The following is a 21,988-nucleotide window of genomic DNA, read 5'->3' as shown; positions in this document are numbered from 1 at the left end:
GGGGGGCAGTGAGGGGGCAGTGGCTGGGCAAATGCAGAAGTACTGACTGTTTCTCTTGTTCTCTCTTTTTTGCCCAAGGTTTGAGCATCCGAGGAGCCCAGGAGGAAGACCCTCCGGATCCTCAGCTAATGAGACTAGACAATATGCTTCTGGCAGAAGGAGTCTCAGGTCCGGAGAAAGGTGGGGGATCGGCGGCAGCAGCTGCAGCCGCAGCAGCCTCTGGAGGGTCTTCAGATAACTCTATTGAACACTCAGATTACAGAGCCAAATTGACCCAGATCAGACAAATCTATCACACAGAGCTGGAGAAATATGAACAGGTCAGACATCAGCCTCTCAGTTGTTCATGTACCTGACGCTGCTCTCCTCTGCTTGCCAGTTCCCAGCACTGCCCACTCTGGACCACAACCCTTCCTCCCCTTCTCCTCCCCACTCCTCTGCCCATAGGGAGCCACGGTGGGAGTCTGTCGGGCTCCAAGGAGCTGCTGGCTGGAGCCAGGACACATGTCTTGCATGCCTGAGTGTTTTCTGTTGTCTGTAACCGCACAAGAGCAACACCCAAGCCTGTGTTTCTCCCCTTTGCCCAGCCCACAGAGGCAGAGAGGAGGAGTGATGTCTGTCACTCAGTACCACCCTCTGCCCTGATGAGGTCTCACACAATTGGATCTGGCAAGTTGGGGAGCACAGGCAGACAAGGGCTCCATTGGCCATCTCAGGCTCCTGGAGCAGGTGGCAGGAGACTGGCACAAGACTTGGCCATGGCACGTCAGCTGGAGCAGGCTGGAAGAGAGTGGGCAGTGAGGCCCCAGCAGAGCACCTGGCCCAGGCAGGAACTAGGGAAATCCTGGGACAAGCAGATGCCAGCACAGTGTCTTTGTTGGGAGTGAAGAGCATGCTGCAGAGACCTGTAGGTTTGTGTTCACCACTGGGACCTGATGATCCAACACCTCTGCCACGCCAGTGGTACTGAGAATGTTTGCCACATGGTGCCAGCAGTACTGTGTGTCTCAGGTGCCAGCGGCACTGCCTTGTCTGTGCTGTCTCTTTCACTGTGTTGTTCAAGTGGAGAACAAATAACTCAGCAAACACCTGTCAGGGTCTTTGTGCAAATCCGCTGTTCTCCCCTGACTTCCCAAGGCCCCAGCAGTCCTGTGTGGAGCCCTGAGCTGTCCTTGCCCTGCTGGGCGCAGCCGTAGTAGGGGTGGGGTGGCTGTGGCATTAACGAGCCCATGCAGCAGCAGCAGCAGCAGCAGCAGCAGCAGCAGCAGCAGCAGCAGCAGCAGCAGTAGTGTGTCTCATGCAGCACAGTGACACAGGCTGCAGGCAGAGCTGGGCCAGAGAGGCGGCCGCTCCATGCTTGCAGCTGGTTCCTGGCAAACATCCTTGGACTCTAATAAGTTTAATGATGTGGGGGAAGCAGGAGCATTTTTTGCCCTGTAGCTCCATTTACAAAGGTTTCAGCTGAAATGTCACAGCCATCCGTCCACACCACAGGAAATTTTGGAGGATGCTCAAATGCTGCCGGAGCAGAAGAGAGAGGTAGAGCTGAGGATGAGACATGCATGCTTCCCCACGGATCCTGACACCCAGCCACGTCTGCTCAACAGACATATGATGATTTTCCCAGCCTGGCAGCAAACTGTCTCCTGCTGGTTTGTCTCAGTGCAGTGCCCGAGAGGCAGCCAGGGCTTGGCATCTCAGCCTCTGGCGCCACAGGTTCTGGGAGGAGGAGCCCTCCTGCAGTGGGGAGCCCATGCCGGGCACCTGCCCGCCCCACAGAGCCGCTCCTGCCATCCCTGCCCGGCGCTGGCACTCCTGCCGTCCCATGGCAGCAGGAACCAGAGCGCCTTGCTGGAGATGCTTTCCGGGCAGAGTTTGATCCTGATATTTGTTGCCAGTCAGGGGAATGCACTCAGGAAAAAAAAAAAAAAGGGAAAGAGAAATGGAAAGTGTGTCACGCCATCACCCAGCGCTCCCTCGTCGGGCGCCAGGAGAAATGGCCACGCACAGGCTGCGCCTTCCATAATTTACAGCTCCTATAACAGAGATGACATATTGAAAGCTATCTGCTGTAATTACACTGAAATACATTTTTTGCTGTAGGCAAAAGTACTGTAAGGGTCCCAGGCCTCCTGGAGCAGCTGGGAACCCACTTCCCAAGTTCACAGATGGCTCCTGAATTCACCCCGAATTGGGGTGAAGTGTGGCAGCTCAGAAGCTGCCACCAGCCTTACAGAGCACTGGCTGCCACCTCAACACTGTTTTGGGCCATTTCCTCTCTTTTTCCCATGCAGTCGTGATGAAGCACTGAGGCAGCAGGAGCATCCCTGCTCCTACAAGGTTTCTGAGCAGGTTAACAAGGCCATCACTTATAACCTGACATTATTAATAATATCTCAGGCACCAAGCAGAGGCCTAAAAAATAGTCCTGGAAAAGGGATCAAGTAGCTTGGACGCTATAAATAAACAAGAGAAACAAGACAAAGCATCAGAGTTTTCTGAGCTTCCTCCCACTGTGCTGTGTGAGGCAGCTCTGCAGCAGGGAGGTGCTGGTGGAGATGAATTAAACCTAGGCTCTCCAAGCAGCTGCAGCCAAACCAAGTCTCACCAGGCAAGTTAAGTAAAGTCAGGGAAAGGTTTTTGCTTCTTAAAAGCAAGAAACTAATTTTTGCTTTTTGAAGTCCAGTTTTTGATACTAAATCTCTTCTAGAAAAGACATACCTGAAAATATTTCTAATGCAACAGTTGCCAATTTTATTGTACTTTAAAACTGAATTCCCAGGATGTGAAAAGAAGGGGGCTTGTGGAAAACTGTGCCTGGAACATCCATCCAGTGCCAAATTCTTGGGTTCAGCTGTATTTTGGAACAATCAGAACTGCTGCCTGATCTCAGGGGAGAGCTGATGCATTTTGGTGCCTGTGTCCCTTTCCCTCCTGCACAACATTTCCTGGGTGAGCCAAACTGGTGCTCCTGCCATCGGTCAGAGAGCTGGACCTGAGCTTCTGCATGCTGGGGTTGTCCCTTGATGGAAGGAAGAATGTGCTGGTGGGAAGTGAGGGTGAGACATGTCAAGCTCCTTCCCCTGGAGCTTGGAGAGTCTTGGCAAAGCCGGGGTGGCAGGTGCTGGGGTGAGCAGAGGGCTCTGTGCCCTCGGCGGTGGCAGGAAGGGCTCTGCACCAGGGCTCACTGAGCACTGCCTCCAACGGGTGCTGCAAGGATGTAAATTAGCCTGTAATTTACTTTCAGTAGTGTAAAGAAAAAAAATCACTTTGCCTGAAGTGTATGCATCTTTCTTAAGGGTGTACCCAGATTTTAATTATCTAAATGTAAATACTTAACGAATTTTACTTAGAGTAATGAGCTAAAGTGCACACTACATAAATGAGATGTTCTAATTAATCATGTATGAACTACTGGTTTAAAGAAAAGCTATGTGAATTCTGCGAATGTTGGGCTATTGCCAAATTGCTAATCAGCATTTGCATTCATAGATGGCTTCACTTAATAAGTTGTGAGACGTTCAGCAAATGTTATAGGAAATTATGAGTTTTTAGATGCATAAACTTTTCACTTTTAACTCCTTCCCTCACATCATCTATTGAAATGTCAGAGAATCCTTGAAAATGTGGTTGTCAGATATATTACATACATATTTTGCAGCCTGGCTTTAGAGGGAAGAGGGGAGCTAGCAGAGTTTTTGGCAGGTTCCAGCCTGCAAAGGGCAGCCAGGACAGCAGGATGTGTGGAGGCTCAGACCAGAGGGTTCCTGGTGATGGCCCCATCTGAAGTTTATATCAACATGTCACAGTGTGGGAGTGATAATCGAGGGCTCCCTTCCCTCAGTGCCAGGCTGGGGCAGTGTCACTGGAACCCGTCTGTGCAGGGACACACGGTGCTGCAGGGGGGTACCTGGGCACAGGGCTCAGGGTGTTGCCCATGTGGCTGTGAGGTGTGGCACCTCACACTCTGCCCCTGCTCGCAGCTGGCACAGGGGCTGATCCTACTGCCCCTGCCCATGGGGGTCTGGCTGGGGACATGGGGCTGAGGGAAAGGGATGAGCACGATGGGAGCAGTGCCATGGTCACTTGGCTCCCCTGGCTGCCCCAGGACAGCTGCAGGTCTCCTGGACAGGGTGGGATCCTTTTGGGGGACAGGGTCATGTCAGGATCCCCAGCCCCCAGTGCTGCCTTCCCCCAACAGCCAGGTCAGAGCTTGTGTCCTTGTGGGACAGCACAAACCCACATCTGAGCCTCTTCTTCCTCCACAGGCATGTAATGAATTTACCACTCATGTAATGAACCTCCTCAGAGAACAGAGCCGGACACGTCCCATTTCTCCCAAGGAGATTGAGAGGATGGTGGGCATCATTCATCGAAAATTCAGCTCCATCCAGATGCAGCTCAAACAAAGCACTTGTGAAGCAGTAATGATTTTAAGATCAAGGTTCCTTGATGCCAGGTAAGGCAGAGGCAAGTGCCTCTGTCTCTTTTGTGGGGGAAGCAGTAATTTCTGGGCAGCCCAGGAGAGCCTGGCCATACTGGAGTGGTGTCCCATGTCAGCAGGGATGGGTGGGAGAGGCTGCTCTGTCCCATCAAAAGCCTTCATCCACAGCTGCTGTGGAAGGGACTTCCTGCACAGTGGGCTTTCAGAAGCAGCAAGGTATTTTCTACAAATTTCAGTGCAAAGACCGGGTTTGTTTTCCCCTCCTTGGACACCTGCACCACTGTTGGAGCTCGGTGCCTGTTCCCAGGACCCACAGTCGCCTCAGTGGGCTGCTTGCTTCACAAGCTGCCAGGGGGCAGGCAGACAGGGATTAGGAGCTGGGTTTAGGCACAGTCAGAATTGTTTTGAGAGCTGATGAGGTGGGATAGTGATCCCCAGCCCCATCCCCTTCGCAGGGGTCCCGTCAGCAGCGTGGGGCCCTGGCAGCTGGCAGGGCCTGGCAGAGTAGGAATGGAGCTAGGCAGAACAGGGAGGAGCAGCAGGCACCACACAGAGCCTCCCTCCTCCAGCAGCTCGCACTTCACACCTGAAAGCTGTGAGGAGCTAAACAAGACCAAAATAATGTTATTAACAAGGAGGTCACTGGCAGGTGTGGGAAATCAGGGTAATTGCAGGCAGTTGGAGGAGGTGTCTATGGAGAGCTCCAGGAACGCAAAGGTAGAGCCTGCAGATGTACATTTTAAAGTGATTTCTTTAAAAAGGAGGAAGGTAAATAAGGCAAAATGAGTGGAAGCATAGTAATGAGATAAACATAGCTCTAGGGAGGGAGCTGCCTGCTCCAGGATACAGCGCAGTTAGCAGCACCGTGATACTCGGCGAGAGCGCGCTGGGGATTGCGCTCGGCTGCCGGCTGGCCTGGGGCACAGCGGTGATTGCAACAGCCCTGGGGGAAGGAGCTCCAAGGAAATGTTTAACTGGAGCCTTCCAGAGCATGTTCCACAAAAGGAGAGCAGCCGTGGGCACAGAGGGATGGCACGGCGGCTGTGCAGGCGCTGCCACTGTGACCTGCAGCTGCCAGTGGGCCGGAGCGTGCGGGTGCTCTCCGCAAGGCCTCTGCCAGGTGACGCTCCTTGGGGCCTGTCCCACGCGGGCCAGAGCCTGGGCCCTGTGCAGCCCACGGCAGGAGGGGCACAGATGGCTCTTGCACACAAAGCCCTGAAATCCACTTGCTGTTGGAAGCCAATTAGCTCAGGGAGGGCCGTGTGAGGACACGTCAGCATGGCTGCCCCATGCTGCTGTACTGTCCTCACCCTGGGCAGCTGTGCAGGGGCCCCGCTCACCTGTGCTGAAGGGAAGGAGGGAAGGGAGTCTGTCAGGCTGCTGCTGGCACAGAGGGGCTCCGTGGCCAGGAGCTTTGGGCCAGGCTGTGTACTGGGCTGTGGAGGAGCTGCAGCTAGGCTGTTGACTCAGCACCTGCCTCACCTTCTCTGCCACAGCATGTGAATGTGGCCTGTGCTCCCATGGGATGAACCCTGCAGGGATAAGGGGATATGAAGCCAGAGGCAGAGTCCAGAGGCCTGTGGGGCTGGGTGCATGACATGGTGTCGCTGCCTGCTGCTCCCTCCCATGGTGCTGGGGAGCTCAAAGGGATCAGGGTGCCAGGACAGCACTGTTGTGTTATTCTGCAGCAAAGGCTGTGAAATGTAGGCTGCTGCGCCCCATCCAGCCCTGCCAGGGACCTGCTAGCATCTGGAGGAACAGTGGTGTTTTCCTTTTCTCATTTCAGACGGAAAAGGCGTAACTTCAGTAAACAAGCCACGGAAATCTTGAACGAGTATTTTTACTCCCACCTCAGTAACCCCTACCCCAGTGAAGAAGCCAAAGAAGAGCTGGCAAAGAAATGCAGCATCACGGTATCACAGGTAAGCAGCTGGGAGGACCCCTGCACCAGCAGTGTGTCTCCTGCTTCTCCTTGCAATGCTGCCATTTCCCTCCAGGCTCTGGGAGGTGGCTCCAGTGGAGGTGAGTGGTAAGAGCCAGGCCTGCCCAAAGCACCTCTGTCACCCCTCCATATTTGTGTGTTGACTATGAGGAGGTTTGCAGGCTGATGGAATGTGGCTGAGCTCTGCAGGAAAGGCTGCCTTCCCATGTGGCTGGGGCTGTGCTGGGGTACAAAGGTGCTGTGCACAGAGAAGATAAAAATAAAAAGTGGCCAGATCTGCACCCCACTTCACCTCAGCAGTGAGGCTCCTGGCTGAACATTGCTCTGCTTTGAATTCGTTGCAACTGAGCAGGGTTTCTGGGAAAGGACAGTTTATTGACAAATATAGGATCTATCTTTATATAGATCCAAATTTCTTTGATTGCTCAAAGTTGTTTTTCTAAGCCAATCAGAAATTCAGCCTCTAGCTATGCTGAAGCAACACAAGTGGTTTCTCTGCGGCAAAACTGCATTAGGCGGATTTGCTCTTTTTGCCACACACAACAGCTGTTACTGTGAAGTTAATGCAAGAAACCCAGCACCTCCCCAGTCAGGACTGTGCTGTCGTTGGCTGCAGCTGCTTTCTGTGTGGGCCAAAGTACCTCCACAGCTCATATTGGTGTCTCACAAGGGTGCTCAAGCTGATGACACCATCAAGTTTTCCTTTACCAGCAGCTCAAAAAGCAAAGCACCACTTGGCATTCCATGTGGCCTGTGTGTTTGACAGAAACCCCAATTATTCCCACACAAATCTGGCTTGTACAGCTTGATTTGAACTTGAAATTGTGTGGCAGGAAGTGCCCTGCAGTTTCCAAGTTCTCCAGCCACCCCGCTGCTGTGGCAAGGGCTGGTGTGCTGGCTCCTCCCTGCTCCCTCAGCTCCCTTATCAATATTTCAGGTCCTTGAGAGGAATGGTGCCTGCGGCGCATGTGTTAACTATTAATGATTGCAGGCTGCAGTATTGGCATTATTAGCAATGCAACCTTTAGCTGTATAATTAAGACCTGAGTTGAGATTTACTTTATAGACTTCCATTGAATGCATAAAAATCCAGGCACTTTATTGAAGACTTTCAAATGAAAGGCTGTCCAGCTCCTCCAGATCTGGAATGGCTTGACTTTGGCTGCACTCACAGCATCAGCCCTGGCAGACCTGCCCCAGGACACGTGTGTGTGCTTTGCTGTCTCCTTGCCTGTTCCTTGGCACACAACATGTACCCCACTCCCACTGGGGTGGGAAGTGCCTGTGCTCGGTGCCAGGGGAAGCTACAGGATGGGGAGGGAGGCAGTTTCTCCCAGACTATTTACAAATAGCTGTGCTAATGGGCAGGAAGTTTTTGAGGGAAACTCAGCACACAGCTCATTCCCTCTCCCCTTGCTCCTTCCTCACTCTTAGCATCACACAAGGACTGCAGCCCCCCTGGGTGCAGGCCATGGGGGCCGCTGGGCTGCTCTCCCTGCCCTTGGGCATCCCTGTGGCTGCTGTGGATGCCTGGAACCAGCCAAACAGCCTGAGAGTACACGAGTGCCAGGGCACTGTGGTCTGCAGCCTCGGTCTTGCTGATGGTTTCAGTCCTTGGCATGAGATGGTTTGTGGCAATTCCTTCAATAAGTCGTGTCCAGAAATCTTCAACAGCCTGCTGTATAGTTAGGAGAGGCAATGCCATCAACATCAACTTAAAGAACCCAAAAGTTCTTCAGTTTTGGTTAATGTAATTGGGGGAGATGACATGGGAAAAAGCCCACCAGACCTGCTGAAGAGCTGTTCCCTCTGCACCCAGTGGTGAGTCATGCCTGGCAGGGAGGGGCTCAGTAATCCCTTAGTGTGTACAGATAAAAAGACAGATCAAGATAAGGCTGAAGTGACTCTAGGAAATGAGATGGAACATTTGAGAAGCCATAACTGATTGCTTCTAGTGCTAATAGATCTGATTTCTTTCTTAATTGGTTGTTTGATAAGATTTAATGTATATGCTGTAAAATGAAATAAAAAGCAAGCAGATGGTCCAACAACCCAGCAGTGGCAGAGAGCCTGTGACAGGAATATAGGTTTGTCTTTTTAATATTTGATACAGACATGAATTAGTTGTTTCTTGAATCCATTAGGAAGTCTGAGTGAGCGACAGGAGTAGCTGCATTGTGTCCTCCACAGCACTGTGTCCAGCAACCTCAGCCTTGCTGGGTGACATTGCCAGCCTGGTACAAGGGCAGTGCTGCCCACCCAGCCTGGCAGCAGGGATGCAGGACTGGGCCCTTGGCCACGGCTGGGATTCGCTCTTGGAAGATGTTATAAATGACCTGGAAAAACTGGGGTTGAAATGGTAAAGCCTGGAAATGGGGTCATGTATCATGTAATGGGAGAGGAGCACGTATGAGAGAGAGTGAGTGCCTGTGATCAGCTGCTTGCTTGAGCTCCTGATGGATCTGCTGTCACAGCTAGAGAGCATGAATACCATAGATATTCTAATCTTTGATTTCCAAAGGCACTTCCAAAGGCTGCATGGCAGTACTGCAGGTTAGTTGGTATTTTGTAGGTCAAGCTGGGTTGGAGGTGTCTTGCTTTGTGCTGAAAAGGGTGTGTATTTTTGAGGCTGTGTAGCAGAAGAGCTCTGAGCAGGCACTACAGAGCTGCCCCACACACACTGCACTGGTGGTTGGCAGCAGAACTCCGAGGATGCAACCCAGAACTTGGAATGAATGGAGGAGTCATTGAAACCCTGGCAGCAGCAGCATCGCAGGGGATGAGCAGTGGCATCTGAGGAAGTGACTGAGCTGCACCTCGCTCAGGGCTTGATGGAAGATCTCTAAGTGTGTGTATTTTCAGCCTTGACCAAGTGTCCCTTGGACCTTGCCATGCCTGTCACCATGCCCCATTTACCTCCTGTGCTGCAAATACCCTGGAGGGCCAAAGAGCTGGAAATAGGAATAAATAACATTAAGGGATGGCTTTCCAAACTCTGGAGCTGTTGGCTCCAGGTGAAGAGGCTTTGTCCTTTCCCTGGCTGAGCTAAGCTCCTCTGTAGCCTCTCCTAACGATGATCCCAACTGTTTCTCTCTTGTACTGTCAGAACCTTGTACATGCTGGGGGCAGATTCATGGCAGAACGTTTTCTCCCTCAAACACTTAATTAGTGAGTGTTTTGGGTCATCCTCCCCCCAGATTAAGCTGCTGACTGGAAATCCTGCTGCCATGGCACTTTACTGAGCTGCAAAGAAAATTGTCTCCCAGAATCGTTTCATTGCAGGTGGGAGATCGATGGTTTCAGTTTTGATATCGGTGTTTAAAATAATATGTAGAGAAGGTTTTTCAAGAAAAGCATAAAGACAAACTATTTATTAAGATGAACACCTCACACAATTTCATTTTTAAGAGTGTGGAAAAGGTAATTCTGGGGGGAAAAAAATGTCCTTAGCAGAGAACGTTGTCGGCTGTAATTTAGAGCTACCCCATCAGCACACGTTGGAGGCAGATAAACTGTATTGTCTGTTCTCCCCTACCATGGCTGCGAGGCTGATGTTTTATACTTTTGCAGATGAGCCTCTTTCAGGGTGTCACAAACAAGCATCAGTCCATCACATGGGCTGGAGAGAGGGCACAGTCAGTGCTGAGAGCGGGGCAGTGGAGTACAGCAATAACATTTTTCACTGCTTCAAACAAAAGAAGGATGTGGTTGACAAAGGAATATATTTAACATGGTTTTAAAGAAAGGATGCAGGAGCTGGTTTCCAGCACCCCTCTCACCCCTTCTGCTTTTGAGTGCTTCTGTGAGCAGTTGGACAGGGAAAACTGTGGATGGAGGGGCTTTTACCCCTGGACTTCCTGTGGGAAGCAAGGAAAAAAGCTGAAGCATGATGAAATAGTTCTGGAGGTAAAGTTCTTGGGTTTAGGTCATAGACTGTGATTGTGCAACATTGATTTTTAATGTTTTCTGGTTTGTACCATCTTTTAGGTGTGGACCACAGACTGTGTGCTACAAACATGGAAACACAGTGGAAAGATTTCCACAATCCATGAATCTGTAGCTCCTTAATTCCAGCAGTGATGCTCTTGCATCAGCTGCATCTTTGCTGAATGAGCACTGATTTATCCCAGGAAATCACCCACTCTGGAGACACAAGGCAGGCTTACCCCATCCCAAATCCCACATTAGGCATCCTGATGATTTCAGTAATAATTTATTGTCTTTTTATTTAACATTGCAATTAACATGATAAATAAGTGCAACAGTATTGTTTGAAATGTAATATACAATTAAGCCAAATTAATTAATTGGCCTTCAATGATCAGGAGGAGAAAGATGTTCATTGTTTTTTTTATGGGAAGAGATAGTTTGTTTTAATGAAAAATGTGTTGTGAGGCAGCTCACGATGAAGACAACTTCCATGTTGAGGGTGAGCTCAGGTCTGAGTGAGGAGCCAGGTCCCGGTGCTGACGGAGGAGCCCAGCACCTGCAGCCTGGTCTTCCCTGGAGCCATGGCAGTGCCAGCAGCACAGGCCAGGTGAGGTGTGCTCCAGGCAGGCAGGGATCCTAAATCCTGCCTGGCGCAGTCTGCTGGAGCAGTGCCCTGGCCCTGTCCTAGCATTGTCCAGCTGCAGCCACAGCCCCCTGGGTGTCTCTGTGTGTCCCTGGCTGTCCCCGGGCCGGGCACACTCTGCCCTGCACTGGTGTGTCATGGGGGCACACAGGCTCCTGGGCCAGAGGGATGGGGGTAGTGACCGTGCCCGCCCCAGGCTGCTGCGGCTCCTCCAGCAGCCCCGACACCGCGCAGGGCGCGCGCCTCAGAGAGGAAGAGTTGAACATTTCTGGATGTTCCTTTAGATGTGCTGTGCGGGTTAAACATAACGTACGAGCACTGCTCCTCTCATTGCTTCCAATTAAACCTTGCTTGTTAGTTTAACCTCTAGGTAATCCCATCAAACAATTGATGTCAAGGAAACACTGCCCACAGTGGCTCTGGATGAGTGGCCATTAATTTTAATTGCCTTGATATTAAAGATTAAGAAGTATTGGGACTAGCAGAATGGAAACGATCTGATGTCAAGCAAATCCACTCGTTGAGGCTTCCCCAGGCTGCTGGTGATATTAAAATTTTACTGTGAGAATTAAATAAACCTTTATTAGTGATGGCTGTTGTTTGATTGGTCCAGGGGTGTGCATAAACAGAGGGGTCTCATGCACATCCGTGGACAATACAGTTGATGTGCAGAGATTCCTCAATTATGATACTGTTAATAAAGCATAATCTGATTGTACACAATAATTATTTGCTAGGTTTCATTAATGCCTTATTGCTTCTCTGACTGACAAGGTGATATTAAGTGCAATATATAGAATACGGTGGAGTATTATCAGGGGAGCAGGATATATAAGGTGCCTTCCATATTACTGGTAAAGGCCAGAGGTTTTCCATTAATTGTGGTTAAACAAAAGCTGTGATGCATCAAATATAGCAGGATTTGACTCCTGCCTCAGCAGGATCCTGAACTGGGTGCTGTGACAGGACCCCAGCCCCTGCCACACCCTGTGGCTGTGTGATAGCCACTGGGCTGTCACTGGTCCCTTCCCCTTTACCACTGGAGCAGTTCTTTTATTGTCTCTGCTGTGTTGGCCATTGTCCGTGTTCCAAACTGGGTTTGTTATTTAGGAGCTCTGTTACAGCAGCTGAAGTTAAACAAAGCCCCTAAGCAAGATTGTACAAACTTCCCTGAGCAGCTCCAGGCGTGACCCCTGTGTGGGTTAATAGCTGATGCCCTGGGAGCCACCTTGGCTTCAGTACAGCATCTTCAAAGGGACATGACAAAGTGACTTTTCAGCCATTATTGATTTATATTATTCCTTTCATTTTCAGCCAACCAAACACAATTCTGTGAGTGGGCTGCCAAGGTTGTTCCAACCCAAAAATAAAGAACAATTGCTCTCACTGCCCGCTTGCCCTCAGTCAACTGGACCTTGGTCCCCCCTGAGCAGCATTCTGGGTCTTGCACCAGTTTTGCTGACAAATGGCCCATGGTGGTAGGGGAGAGTGCTGTGGTGCAGCAAGCTCCAGGATGCATGCAGCCATCAGTCACTTGTTGTGTCCCAGTTTGCTAAGAGAGCAGCAGAGTCAGGTTTTGCTCAGCTCCATAGTGATGTTTAACTAGTGCTCAGGTACCTGGTATGGGTTGTGTTTCTGCCATCTCAAAATCACATCTCAAAGCGATCCTGCTTTGCCCAGCCAAGCACTTTGTGTCCTTCACGTTTCCCACCTCTCTCCACTGCAGGTGTCCAACTGGTTTGGCAATAAGAGAATCAGGTACAAGAAGAACATCGGGAAGTTCCAGGAGGAAGCCAATCTCTATGCGGCAAAGACGGCCGTGACTGCAGCGCACGCCGTGGCAGCGGCTGTCCAGAACAACCAGACCAATTCCCCCACCACACCAAATTCTGGTACGTACCTGGCTGCTGCCTTCGAGCATCCTGGAGGGCCGAGTGCCACAGAGGGCCCCGACAGCGCCCTAGCGAGCTCGGTCGGGATGAGGAGCAGACAGCTCCTTAGCAGCCATGGCACAGGGAGCAGTCCTGAGCCCAACGACCAGGGTGGACCACGAGGGCTGAGCAGTGCCGTGGATGGTCCCAGCCAAGCTGCCACAGCTGTATGCAAGAGCAGAGTGAGGCCCATGTAATCCCTGCAGTGGTAACAACTGCCTGGCTCTGGCTTCTGGCACCTTCTTTGTTTCTGTAGTTACTTTAGGCTTTTTCTCATTCACTGAAAAGAATGTAAAATGGAGCAGAGATCCAAGTTTGGTTGTGTAGAGCTGTTAAATTTATTGTCAAGATAACAACAAAATAGAGGAATATTTTAGCATGCTCTAATTACAATTTAAACTCTGGATGGCTTGAAATGGAGTAGATGTTATAAATAGAAATCTAAGGATGGAACTTTAATTTGGAGTTACTCTGTGACATGTTTTGCTACAGGTCTTACTGGTGTGCTGGTGACGTTTTGCAAGTCTGAGCACTGTCAGGAGTTGTCCTGTCTGAGTCAGGGAGTGTGTGAGGGGGGCATTGCTCTTTTGGGCTCCAGGGGCAAAGGTTGCCACAAGCACAAACACTATTTGCAGTCAAGTTTTGCTGTGACTTAGTTGTGGACAACTTTCAAAGAGGATAGAGAGCTATGGGGAAAAGACTTTAACTAAAAGAGAGTAAGAAACAGGTTCCTTCTTTGACAGTAATAAACCACACAGTTGGGAACTGCCAACAATTTCCTTTGGAAGGAGACACAAAGCACAGGCTCAAAATGAGTGTTTGGTGATGGCAACTCATGATGGAGTGATCCACAGGGGGACAGCTCTGATATGGAAACGCTCTTGTACAGGCTGCTCTTCCAGAGAGAGGAGGTGCCCTGGGTTGCAGGGAGCCTCCAGGCTTGCCCAGCAGAGCTCTGGTGTGGGGGTGAGAGCCGGGATGTGGTGGCCGCTGTGGGGGGCCGGTGGCCACGCTCACCCTGCGCCAGGGCAGCAACTTCCCCTCCACTGAGCCCTGCCTGTCCTCTCCTCTCCTGCTGCTTCTCCTTCCCCTGCCCTCAGGTCTCGGGGTTATGTTTTTGCAGCTCTCTGTTATTCAGCTACCTAACTCTTTCCTTTCCAGGTTCTTCTGGTTCTTTTAACCTCCCAAATTCTGGGGACATGTTCATGAACATGCAGAGTCTGAATGGGGATTCTTACCAGGGGTCCCAAGTCGGAGCCAATGTGCAGTCACAGGTAGGAGAAATGCCCCCAGCAGGGCCTTTCTGGCAGGGTAGGGTTTGGGCTAAAAATTCCACCTTACTCTGGCTCTATTAACTGGTCTGGGCCTCGCTGCAGAGTGGAGGCTGCATATTTCTGGATGTGGCCTATTCTTACCCCGGCATTGAATTTCACAAATATAAAGGAAATAATGATTTTTTTCTGATTGAAATTTTAAGCTTTGTGAATGCATTCGGCTCTGGCTTGAGCTCATGGAATGGGACTGGGTGCATCTGACTTCCATGGACACTGTAAATCCAGTGAAATTTTCTTTCTTTTTTTCCTTTCTTCCTTCCTCCCCCTGCCCTTTAAAAAAACAACTCTCCCATCTCTCTTTTATTTAATGGACAAACTTTTATTTATTAATTTATTCATCTATTTATTTATTTACTTAAATGTCAGAGAGCATCTGACTGAGCTATTACAATACATCTCATTGCCAGTCACTGTTCCAGCCCTCTCAGAAGGGCTGGCTCCGTGGTTTATGTGCTGTGTACACACCATCATCTCCTCCACACATGCCAGCACACACAGGCGGGTGAATATTCCCAGCACTTTGCTGCACTTGGGAAGGAGCTGCGGGCTGCGGTGCTGGGAGGAAGTTGTGTTTGGTGGTGAGAGCAGCAGAGATGTATGGGCTCTAACAGGCACGGATTGGTTGAAATTCTGCCAGTCAGTCTTGATTGATAAATTTGCCTTTCATAGAAGATGCTAAACCCTTTTGGCTCACATAATTCAAAATGTTGCCTATTGTAAGTGATGATGTTTTAATAGATTTGGAATGATGAATCCTGTCTCCCCTCACTTTAAGGTGGATACCCTGCGTCATGTTATCAATCAGACGGGAGGATACAATGATGGCTTGGGAGGAAATTCACTGTACAGTCCACATAATTTAAATGTGAGTACCCAGGGGAACAGTGGTTTGGAGAGCCGTAAGCGCAGTGACAGGTAAATGCAGTCATTAATACCTGTATTAATTGCTCTTGCAAAAGTGTTGTGTAATATCACATCTTTGGGGATGAACCACACAACAGCCCTTGGTGCAGCTGTAATGCTTGTTAGTGTAAGAAGAGAGAAATTCCAGATCTGTGACTATAAATGGTTTGAATTTTTATTTGTTTCAGCCTTATGAGTTAAAAGGTAATAGCCTGCAAGAGGCTCCTGCGGCTCAACAGCCGGGCAGGGAGCTCTGCTGGGCTGTGCTGCCTGTGCCAAGCGCCAGCCCTGACAGACTTCGACACAACTTTGGCCATTTCAAGGGTGCCCTTTTTCCTGTGTTTAAGAGGCACCTTTGGCCTTGTTACTCCAAACGGCAGCGAACAGTCAGTCTGGCTAACAGATGCCAGTAAATGCAGGGATTATGGGCTTGATGGTGATAGGTGCTAAATGTCCTCCCGCCGGCCGTGAGCGATGGGATGTGACAGTGCCCGGGCTGGGCAGGCCGTGCCCGCGGCTGCGCGCGAGGCACCGGGATAAATCAACGTGGAGATGCGTTCTTCCTTCGGCTGGGAGCGGGGATGGAACATCCCTGCGGCAGCGGCGGGGCTGCAGGCACAGCCGCTCATCCCTCATCCCCAGCTTGTTTCTCCCACTTACAGCTGCAGCAATTAGTGCTTTATGGGTTGTTTTTTTTTAATGTTTCATATTTGCTTGAGAGGTGATTTTTCTTTGTTTTCCTTCATACTCATGGACTCTAAAATTACTGTAGAGAATTCCCAGTCTAGTGACCCTCTCCCCCCTCATAGGGTTTATCCCGGTGCTTCCCAACCGATGTGGATTGGGGTACAGGTGCTGCGCAGCCCCAGAAACCCACGGAGAAGGGGAATGGGGAGACTCAGGGTGAGCTGCTGCAGCCATAGGGAATGGGAGGTTTTCCCCCCGTTTTGAGTTGCCACTTGCCATGAGAGTAAATATTAATGATTTAAAATGTGATTGAAGATGTTCAATTGTAAGGGGAAAAAAGTACCATTAAATACTCAAATCTTTTACATTTGAAATGTCAAATCTTTCTTTTTGGATTTATAAATAACTCATAATAACCCACAACAAACCATATAAAAAGCCTTTTAGTTGCATTTCTCCTTTTTCATTTAAGTGTTTTGAAATGCTTCAGAGAATTTGCGATATCCTTATCAACATGATAAAATATGAAACTGTGATTGCCTGCAGCATTTTACAGACATGAATTCCATCTTCACTGATGAGGCCTGATAAGGCGCTGTTGTATAATACAGTGCATAATCTCAAACCACCAGAGTAAGGATTAATTTATTTGAAAAAAAGAATGCTTGCTGACAACCTCTCTTCCAGCTGCCAAGCTGAGTAAAAATATTGTACATTTGTTGTTTATAAATTTGGATAAAAGAGGAATGATGTTTACTTCAGATGGAATATCTTTAGACTCATATCTGCACAAGAGTTTTTCTTTCTCTAAGCAGATTCTCGTATGGTTCCGAAATAAAAGCTCGCGGTGTTTCCGCATCGGAGCAGGGTCTGTGCTGAGCAGTGCGCGGGTATCGGCGGGGACTCAGCCCTGGGGTGCTGCGGGTTGGTGCTGCCGCTAATTTCACTGAAGGGAAAACCCGAACCCCTGGGTTTGTCAGGATGAAGCTGCGTTGTTTGCTGTTTCATCTGCAGAGGAGATAATTACCGAGGCTGCTCTCCCCTGGTGCAGCCGCTCAGCGCTCCCTTGCCGTGATCGATGAGTGCGGGGCCGGGCTGGCTGTGGGCTGCGAGGGGCGGCGGCCGGGGGTCCCCCGCCACACCGCCGCTGCCCCTACGCGTCTCCCCAGTGTCCCTCGGCCCGGGAGGCCTTGGGTGGCCGAGCCCCACGAGCACATTTCCCCGCTAACCTTTCCCTGCCAGCCCCGGGGGCAGCGCGGCGCGGCCCGGGCGGCTCTCACGGGCGCTGCGCTGAGGCCTCCCCGTCACTTCCACTCAGCGTCCCCCAACTCACGAGCCCCGCGCCTCCCTCTTCTTGACTGACATAAAAATATGTAGCGACAAGCTGTCTGCCACAGCCGAAATCCGATCAGACATTGATTCCAGCAATTGCCTCGATTGGCCAAGACATAAGGCAAATTTGTTGCTGCGCTGCTCGTGCTGAGGCAGGTCTGAGGCGGGAGGGCCGCACGGAGCGGGCCGGAGCGGGGCTGCCGCTGCGGATAATTGCAAAAGCGATCCTCTCTGTCTTTCACCAGGGACCTGGGGGGGCTTGTGCAGGGAACCAGGCGGGGCAGCTCTGCCGAGGGCCCTGCCAGTGGGAAGAGGCCATTCCCAACTTGGGGAAGTGAGGGGAGACGCGGGGGTTAAACACGGATTGCCCCAGGCTTGTCTTCTCAGGGGAAAAAGCTGAAGTGCCGGTGAAGGGATGTTCCTCATTAGAGCAGGGATGATCTCTGCAGAAATCCCACAGCCCTGACTGCAGCCAACGTCTGGCTGAAGGGCTCCTGCTTTCCCTGCTTGGGCACATCCCGTGCCTCACTCTGGCGCAGCCAGAGGGGTGCGGGACATTCCCCTGCCCAGAGCCCCTCAGCCCCACAGTCAGCCCCTGGTGTAATTAAAATAGCAATGGTATCAATTGACTTGTTTTTGCCTTTGCAGGCTAATGGAGGCTGGCAGGACGCAACCACTCCATCTTCTGTGACTTCCCCTACAGAAGGGCCGGGAAGTGTGCACTCGGATACCTCTAACTAATCTCCTAGCAACACTTTTTCCCTGAGCTGAGATGCCTTGATTAGTGCATTCAGAGTTGCAGGAGAAAAAGAAAAGAGTTTTTTGTAGCCAACCACCTACAGCTTTACTGTAAAACCTTGTCTTACTAGAAAACTTGGTAAATCTGTTTTTTAAAGGTATCATAATCATTTGTATTTATACTTAAAACACACAATGTTAAAAAGCACTTTATCCAATTAGGCCAAGATTTAGCATTGTTTATAGCCCTGTAACTATTTTATCATAATTTATTATCAGCAGTTTTATGATGTTGGTCTAACAGTTGCCAATTACTTGGCCTTAAGGGTAAAAGTACAGGACAAGCTTAACCTCAGTAGCAAGAGCAGACACAAAGAACCGCCTCACCCAAATTTAATTGTGTGCATATTTCCATGGAAAGTCTACAGGAATCACAGACTTTGATTGTGTTTCATCTTTTCATATCTCTCACAGAGCTGGAATAAAAAGAGCTGTTCAGTTACTTCGGTTAACAATGGTTGTGTTTAAGAATCCTTATTCGTCACATTTTTGTTGAGATCTATTGTCTTACAAATTAGATTGGAAACCAGGAGCATCTTTTCTTGCTAAAGCCCCCCTGGAGCCCAAGTCTCCTCTCCGTATCCGACACGAACACAGGTTGTTCTTGGGAGACGACGACTCTTGCTGCTGGTCTCTGTGCACGCCACCACCCGGGGTTTTACAGTACGAGCTGGGTGCTACCCACGCCTGCCAAGGGCTGGTGCCTCTGCTTGGCAGCAAACCACAAACAAAGGAAAAGGAAAGGAAAAAGCACCGTGATATGGAGTGTTGTACATAGTGTAGCAAAAGAGTATTTATACATCTCACCAATCAAACACAGCTTTATTACCTCATGCGAACTCATACAAACCAATAGACTTTCAACATGTTCTGTAGCTTAGAGTGCTCACTTACTACCTCTGAACGATACTCACGCTGTAGTTTGTCTCTTTCTTATCTTTTTGCATCTTGTAATTAACTCTTTGTTTCCCCACGAAATGTAATGTACATTGTAATCTCCTACAAATCAGGGTTGCCTTGGCAACTGCTAAAGAAGCGGAAGTGGAAACATGGGGTCTTAGGTTGGACACAAAACAGTGCAACTGTTGTAAATACTGAGAAGCATTTTGAATGTTCTTCATCTTGTTACTAATACACGCAAAAACCAACAACTAATTGTAATGCATACAGACTTCAGTATTCAGTACTGTACATCCCCCTGGATTGCAGGGGCCCTTTCTCTCTCTCTTTTGTATTGTATGCGATTCTGAAACTGATTGAGTCATGAAAATAATTTGTGGCAGTGATTCTAATGTATTAAACCGTTTCGTGTTACTTTCTAACTGGATTACACCCTGGATTGAAAAGTCTTCCTCGTGGTAGTTAAATGTAGTTTCAAACATGAATAAACTTTTTGCTTTCATGATCAAACGTTGATGTAATTTCTTCCTGCTCAGTTCAAGTCTGCCTGAGGAGATGCGCTGGTCTCCAGAAGAGTGAGCTGGCATGGAGCAGGAGCTGAGCATCTCTTTAAACACCAGCAGGTCCTTGTGCCCTCTTGCCAGGAGAGAACTGGAAATCCTGGGAGAGGCACATCCTGGGCAAAGGCTTCTACCTGCCAGCGCCTGCCTCCGCTGCCACCCTGCTCTGCTTGGGAGCCACAAATCAAGCAGAGGTAAAGGAAGGGGTCAGGCCTTTAGATGAGTTTAAAAGCCATCATCATATTCACTCTTAATTACCATTTTTATTTAACATTAACTTTGTAGCTATAGCCTCAGCTAGCAAGTCTAATGTGATTATAAAAATATTTTTCTTTATTAAAAAAACTTTTTTGGAAGGACGTATATATATAAATGCTAATTTTAAGTCTTTTTAATAAAGTAAAGGTCAATAACAGGTAATAGCCTATTTACCATATCTCAAGGAAATTGACTCACAGGAAATCAAATTAACGTTAATCACTTGCAGCAAATGGTCTTTGATAAATATAACTACTCACTACTTGGGTTAGTGCAGCTAGGCAGGAGGAGGCCGAGTGCTCACCAGCACCAGCCCCTGCTTGGCTGGAGCCGCGGCTCGGTGCCTCTGAGGAGCTGCTGGGCCATCACCTTCCCTTCCCTTTGGCTGTTCAAGCCTTCAGATGCTGTTTTGGGGGCTGAACAATTATTTGCATGATTCAATGAGCTTGTGGTTCAGCTTTTCTCTACAATTCTTGTATCAGGTTATTTTGTAAAATACCTTTGTTCTCCCACTCTCCCCCCTGGGCCATGAGGACACGGCACCCCATGCTCTCTCGCACCAGTGACTGCTGCTGCTCTCCTTCACAGAGCAGACTCACCTCGATTAGGTCTGGAATTGAACGGTGCTTCTCCTTCTACAGGTGGTGCATTTAAATTAACAGGTAAATAGCTAGACATGCGTTGCAAAACCTTTGTTATGGGAGCTGGGGCAGGTGGGGACTGTGGACTGCCGAAGACTTCTGCATGCTGAGGACAAAGCACCCAACAATTTGCATTTGCTAATGGAGCTCCCCAAGTCCACAGGCTCAGTGCTCATGCTACAGCTCAGTGGAAACGGTATTTTATATTTTAAATGTAAAGTGTGTCAGCGGAGGCGTAGTAGGCAGCGTAATGAACACTCAGACGTCCCTCATCTTGATCACATCTCTGCTGGCCACAGGCAAGGACCTGTCACACACTGAGGAGGTTCATAGGAAGGCCATCAACAACCTTTGGGCCGCCCTTGCGTGCCCCACGCCCGCTGGGCATCATTAGCTGCTGCTTTACAGCATTAAGGCTTTGGGTCCCTTTGAATTACAAGTGCAATTTGGTTTTCCTTACGTTGGAGAGCAGCCGCGTGGTTCCATGGCAAATAATAAACATCTTATCCTTGAGGCCTGATCACGCATCAGGGAGGTTTACTGCCAGCACCAGTACTAGGATCAAGCTGCTGACGGTATATTGTGTTTCACCCAGTAGTTACACCCTGAAGGGTGTCGGAGCCTCGGAAGAACAGCGGCTCACACCAGGGGAGGAGATCCTCAGCTCTCCCACCCTGCCAGCTCAGCGGCACCATCCCGATTCCCTGCACCCACGTTTGAGCTTTTGGCACACGAGAGCGCTGCAGCCGGAGCCATGGGAGGTGCCAGCCCAGAGAGCCTGTGTGGAGCACAGCAGGACCAAAAGGAGGATTTGCGGCAGGTCCCAGGAATCGCCATCTCCTGTGCCCGGCACCTACCTGAGGCATCCATCACTGGGACAGGCACGAGGGTGCCTGGAGGAGAGACCCACAGTGCTCCCCTGGGCACGGCTCGACAGCCACTTCTGGGACCGTCCCCAGCTCCGTCTGACCTGTGGGGACCTCGGCACGGCCACTGCTCCGGGTGTCCTGCACGGGGAGCTATGAGCAGCCCTGCAGCTGGGGAGACGTGGTGCTTCTGTTTGTGACCTGCATGGGAGCAGCCCCACAGCCCCCCCAGAGAACAGCAAACCTCCATCTGCTGGCAGCGGAGCAGGTGACAAGGTCCCCGTGTGCCCGGCTTCCTGTGTGCCCAGCCTGGGGTGCAATGAGGGATCCTGAGCCCAGGGAGGGAAGAGCTGGGGACACCGTGGGGCATGGCAGGATCCGTGCCCCTTGGGGCTGGGTCAGTGCTGACTTGGCACCGCGTGTGTGAGGCTGACGGCGCCCTGAGATCCTGCAGCAATGTCCTGACCGCACGCGAGCCCGTGTGCAGGGCCACTGCCAGTGTCTGTGCCATGTATTTCCAATGTGATAAAAGTAACTGTGAGTAACTGAAGATGTTTCAAGTTTGTGTTAATAAAATACATCTTTTTTAAAGAATGGAATTCTTCAAAGATTGGCAAATTTTATTTTATTTCATTAGCTTTAATGTCACTGCCATATGGACTGTGAAGAAAAGTGAACCATTAGATCAGAGGGACTGAGTTATCAGTGTGACACAGAAAGCTCTGATACAATTGTTAAGGATAAGCCCTGGAGTGATTTATTGCCTGCATTGTATTAGCCACAGAGGAGTTATGATATGCTCCCCATTCCTGTATCATA

At 50.0% G+C, this 21,988-nt stretch overlaps 1 protein-coding gene across 5 annotated transcripts in view; it reads left to right on the top strand.

The window, feature by feature from the left end:
* Positions 1-21,763, top strand: part of PBX3 (PBX homeobox 3) — a 103,795-nt gene extending 82,032 nt beyond the window's left edge. For 2 of the 5 annotated variants that reach the window (XM_015644653.1, XM_019008449.1), the window contains exons 3-9: positions 79-320; positions 4,269-4,459; positions 6,231-6,366; positions 12,686-12,851; positions 14,052-14,164; positions 15,000-15,089; positions 17,795-21,763. In XM_015644653.1, the coding sequence (XP_015500139.1) occupies positions 79-320; positions 4,269-4,459; positions 6,231-6,366; positions 12,686-12,851; positions 14,052-14,164; positions 15,000-15,089; positions 17,795-17,887 (1,031 nt within the window). In that variant the 3' untranslated portion in view covers positions 17,888-21,763. The remainder of the gene's footprint in view (positions 1-78; positions 321-4,268; positions 4,460-6,230; positions 6,367-12,685; positions 12,852-14,051; positions 14,165-14,999; positions 15,090-17,794) is intronic. The other 3 variants (XM_015644652.2, XM_033518392.1, XM_015644654.1) reach the window with 2 other exon arrangements.
* The last annotated feature ends 225 nt before the right edge of the window (positions 21,764-21,988 follow it).

Source organism: Parus major, chromosome 17 (genome assembly GCF_001522545.3).
Source record: "Parus major isolate Abel chromosome 17, Parus_major1.1, whole genome shotgun sequence".
NCBI classification, from domain to species: domain Eukaryota; kingdom Metazoa; phylum Chordata; class Aves; order Passeriformes; family Paridae; genus Parus; species Parus major.
The sequence above is the reverse complement of the archived record's forward strand: the minus strand, read 5'-3'. Positions and strand labels throughout refer to the sequence as shown.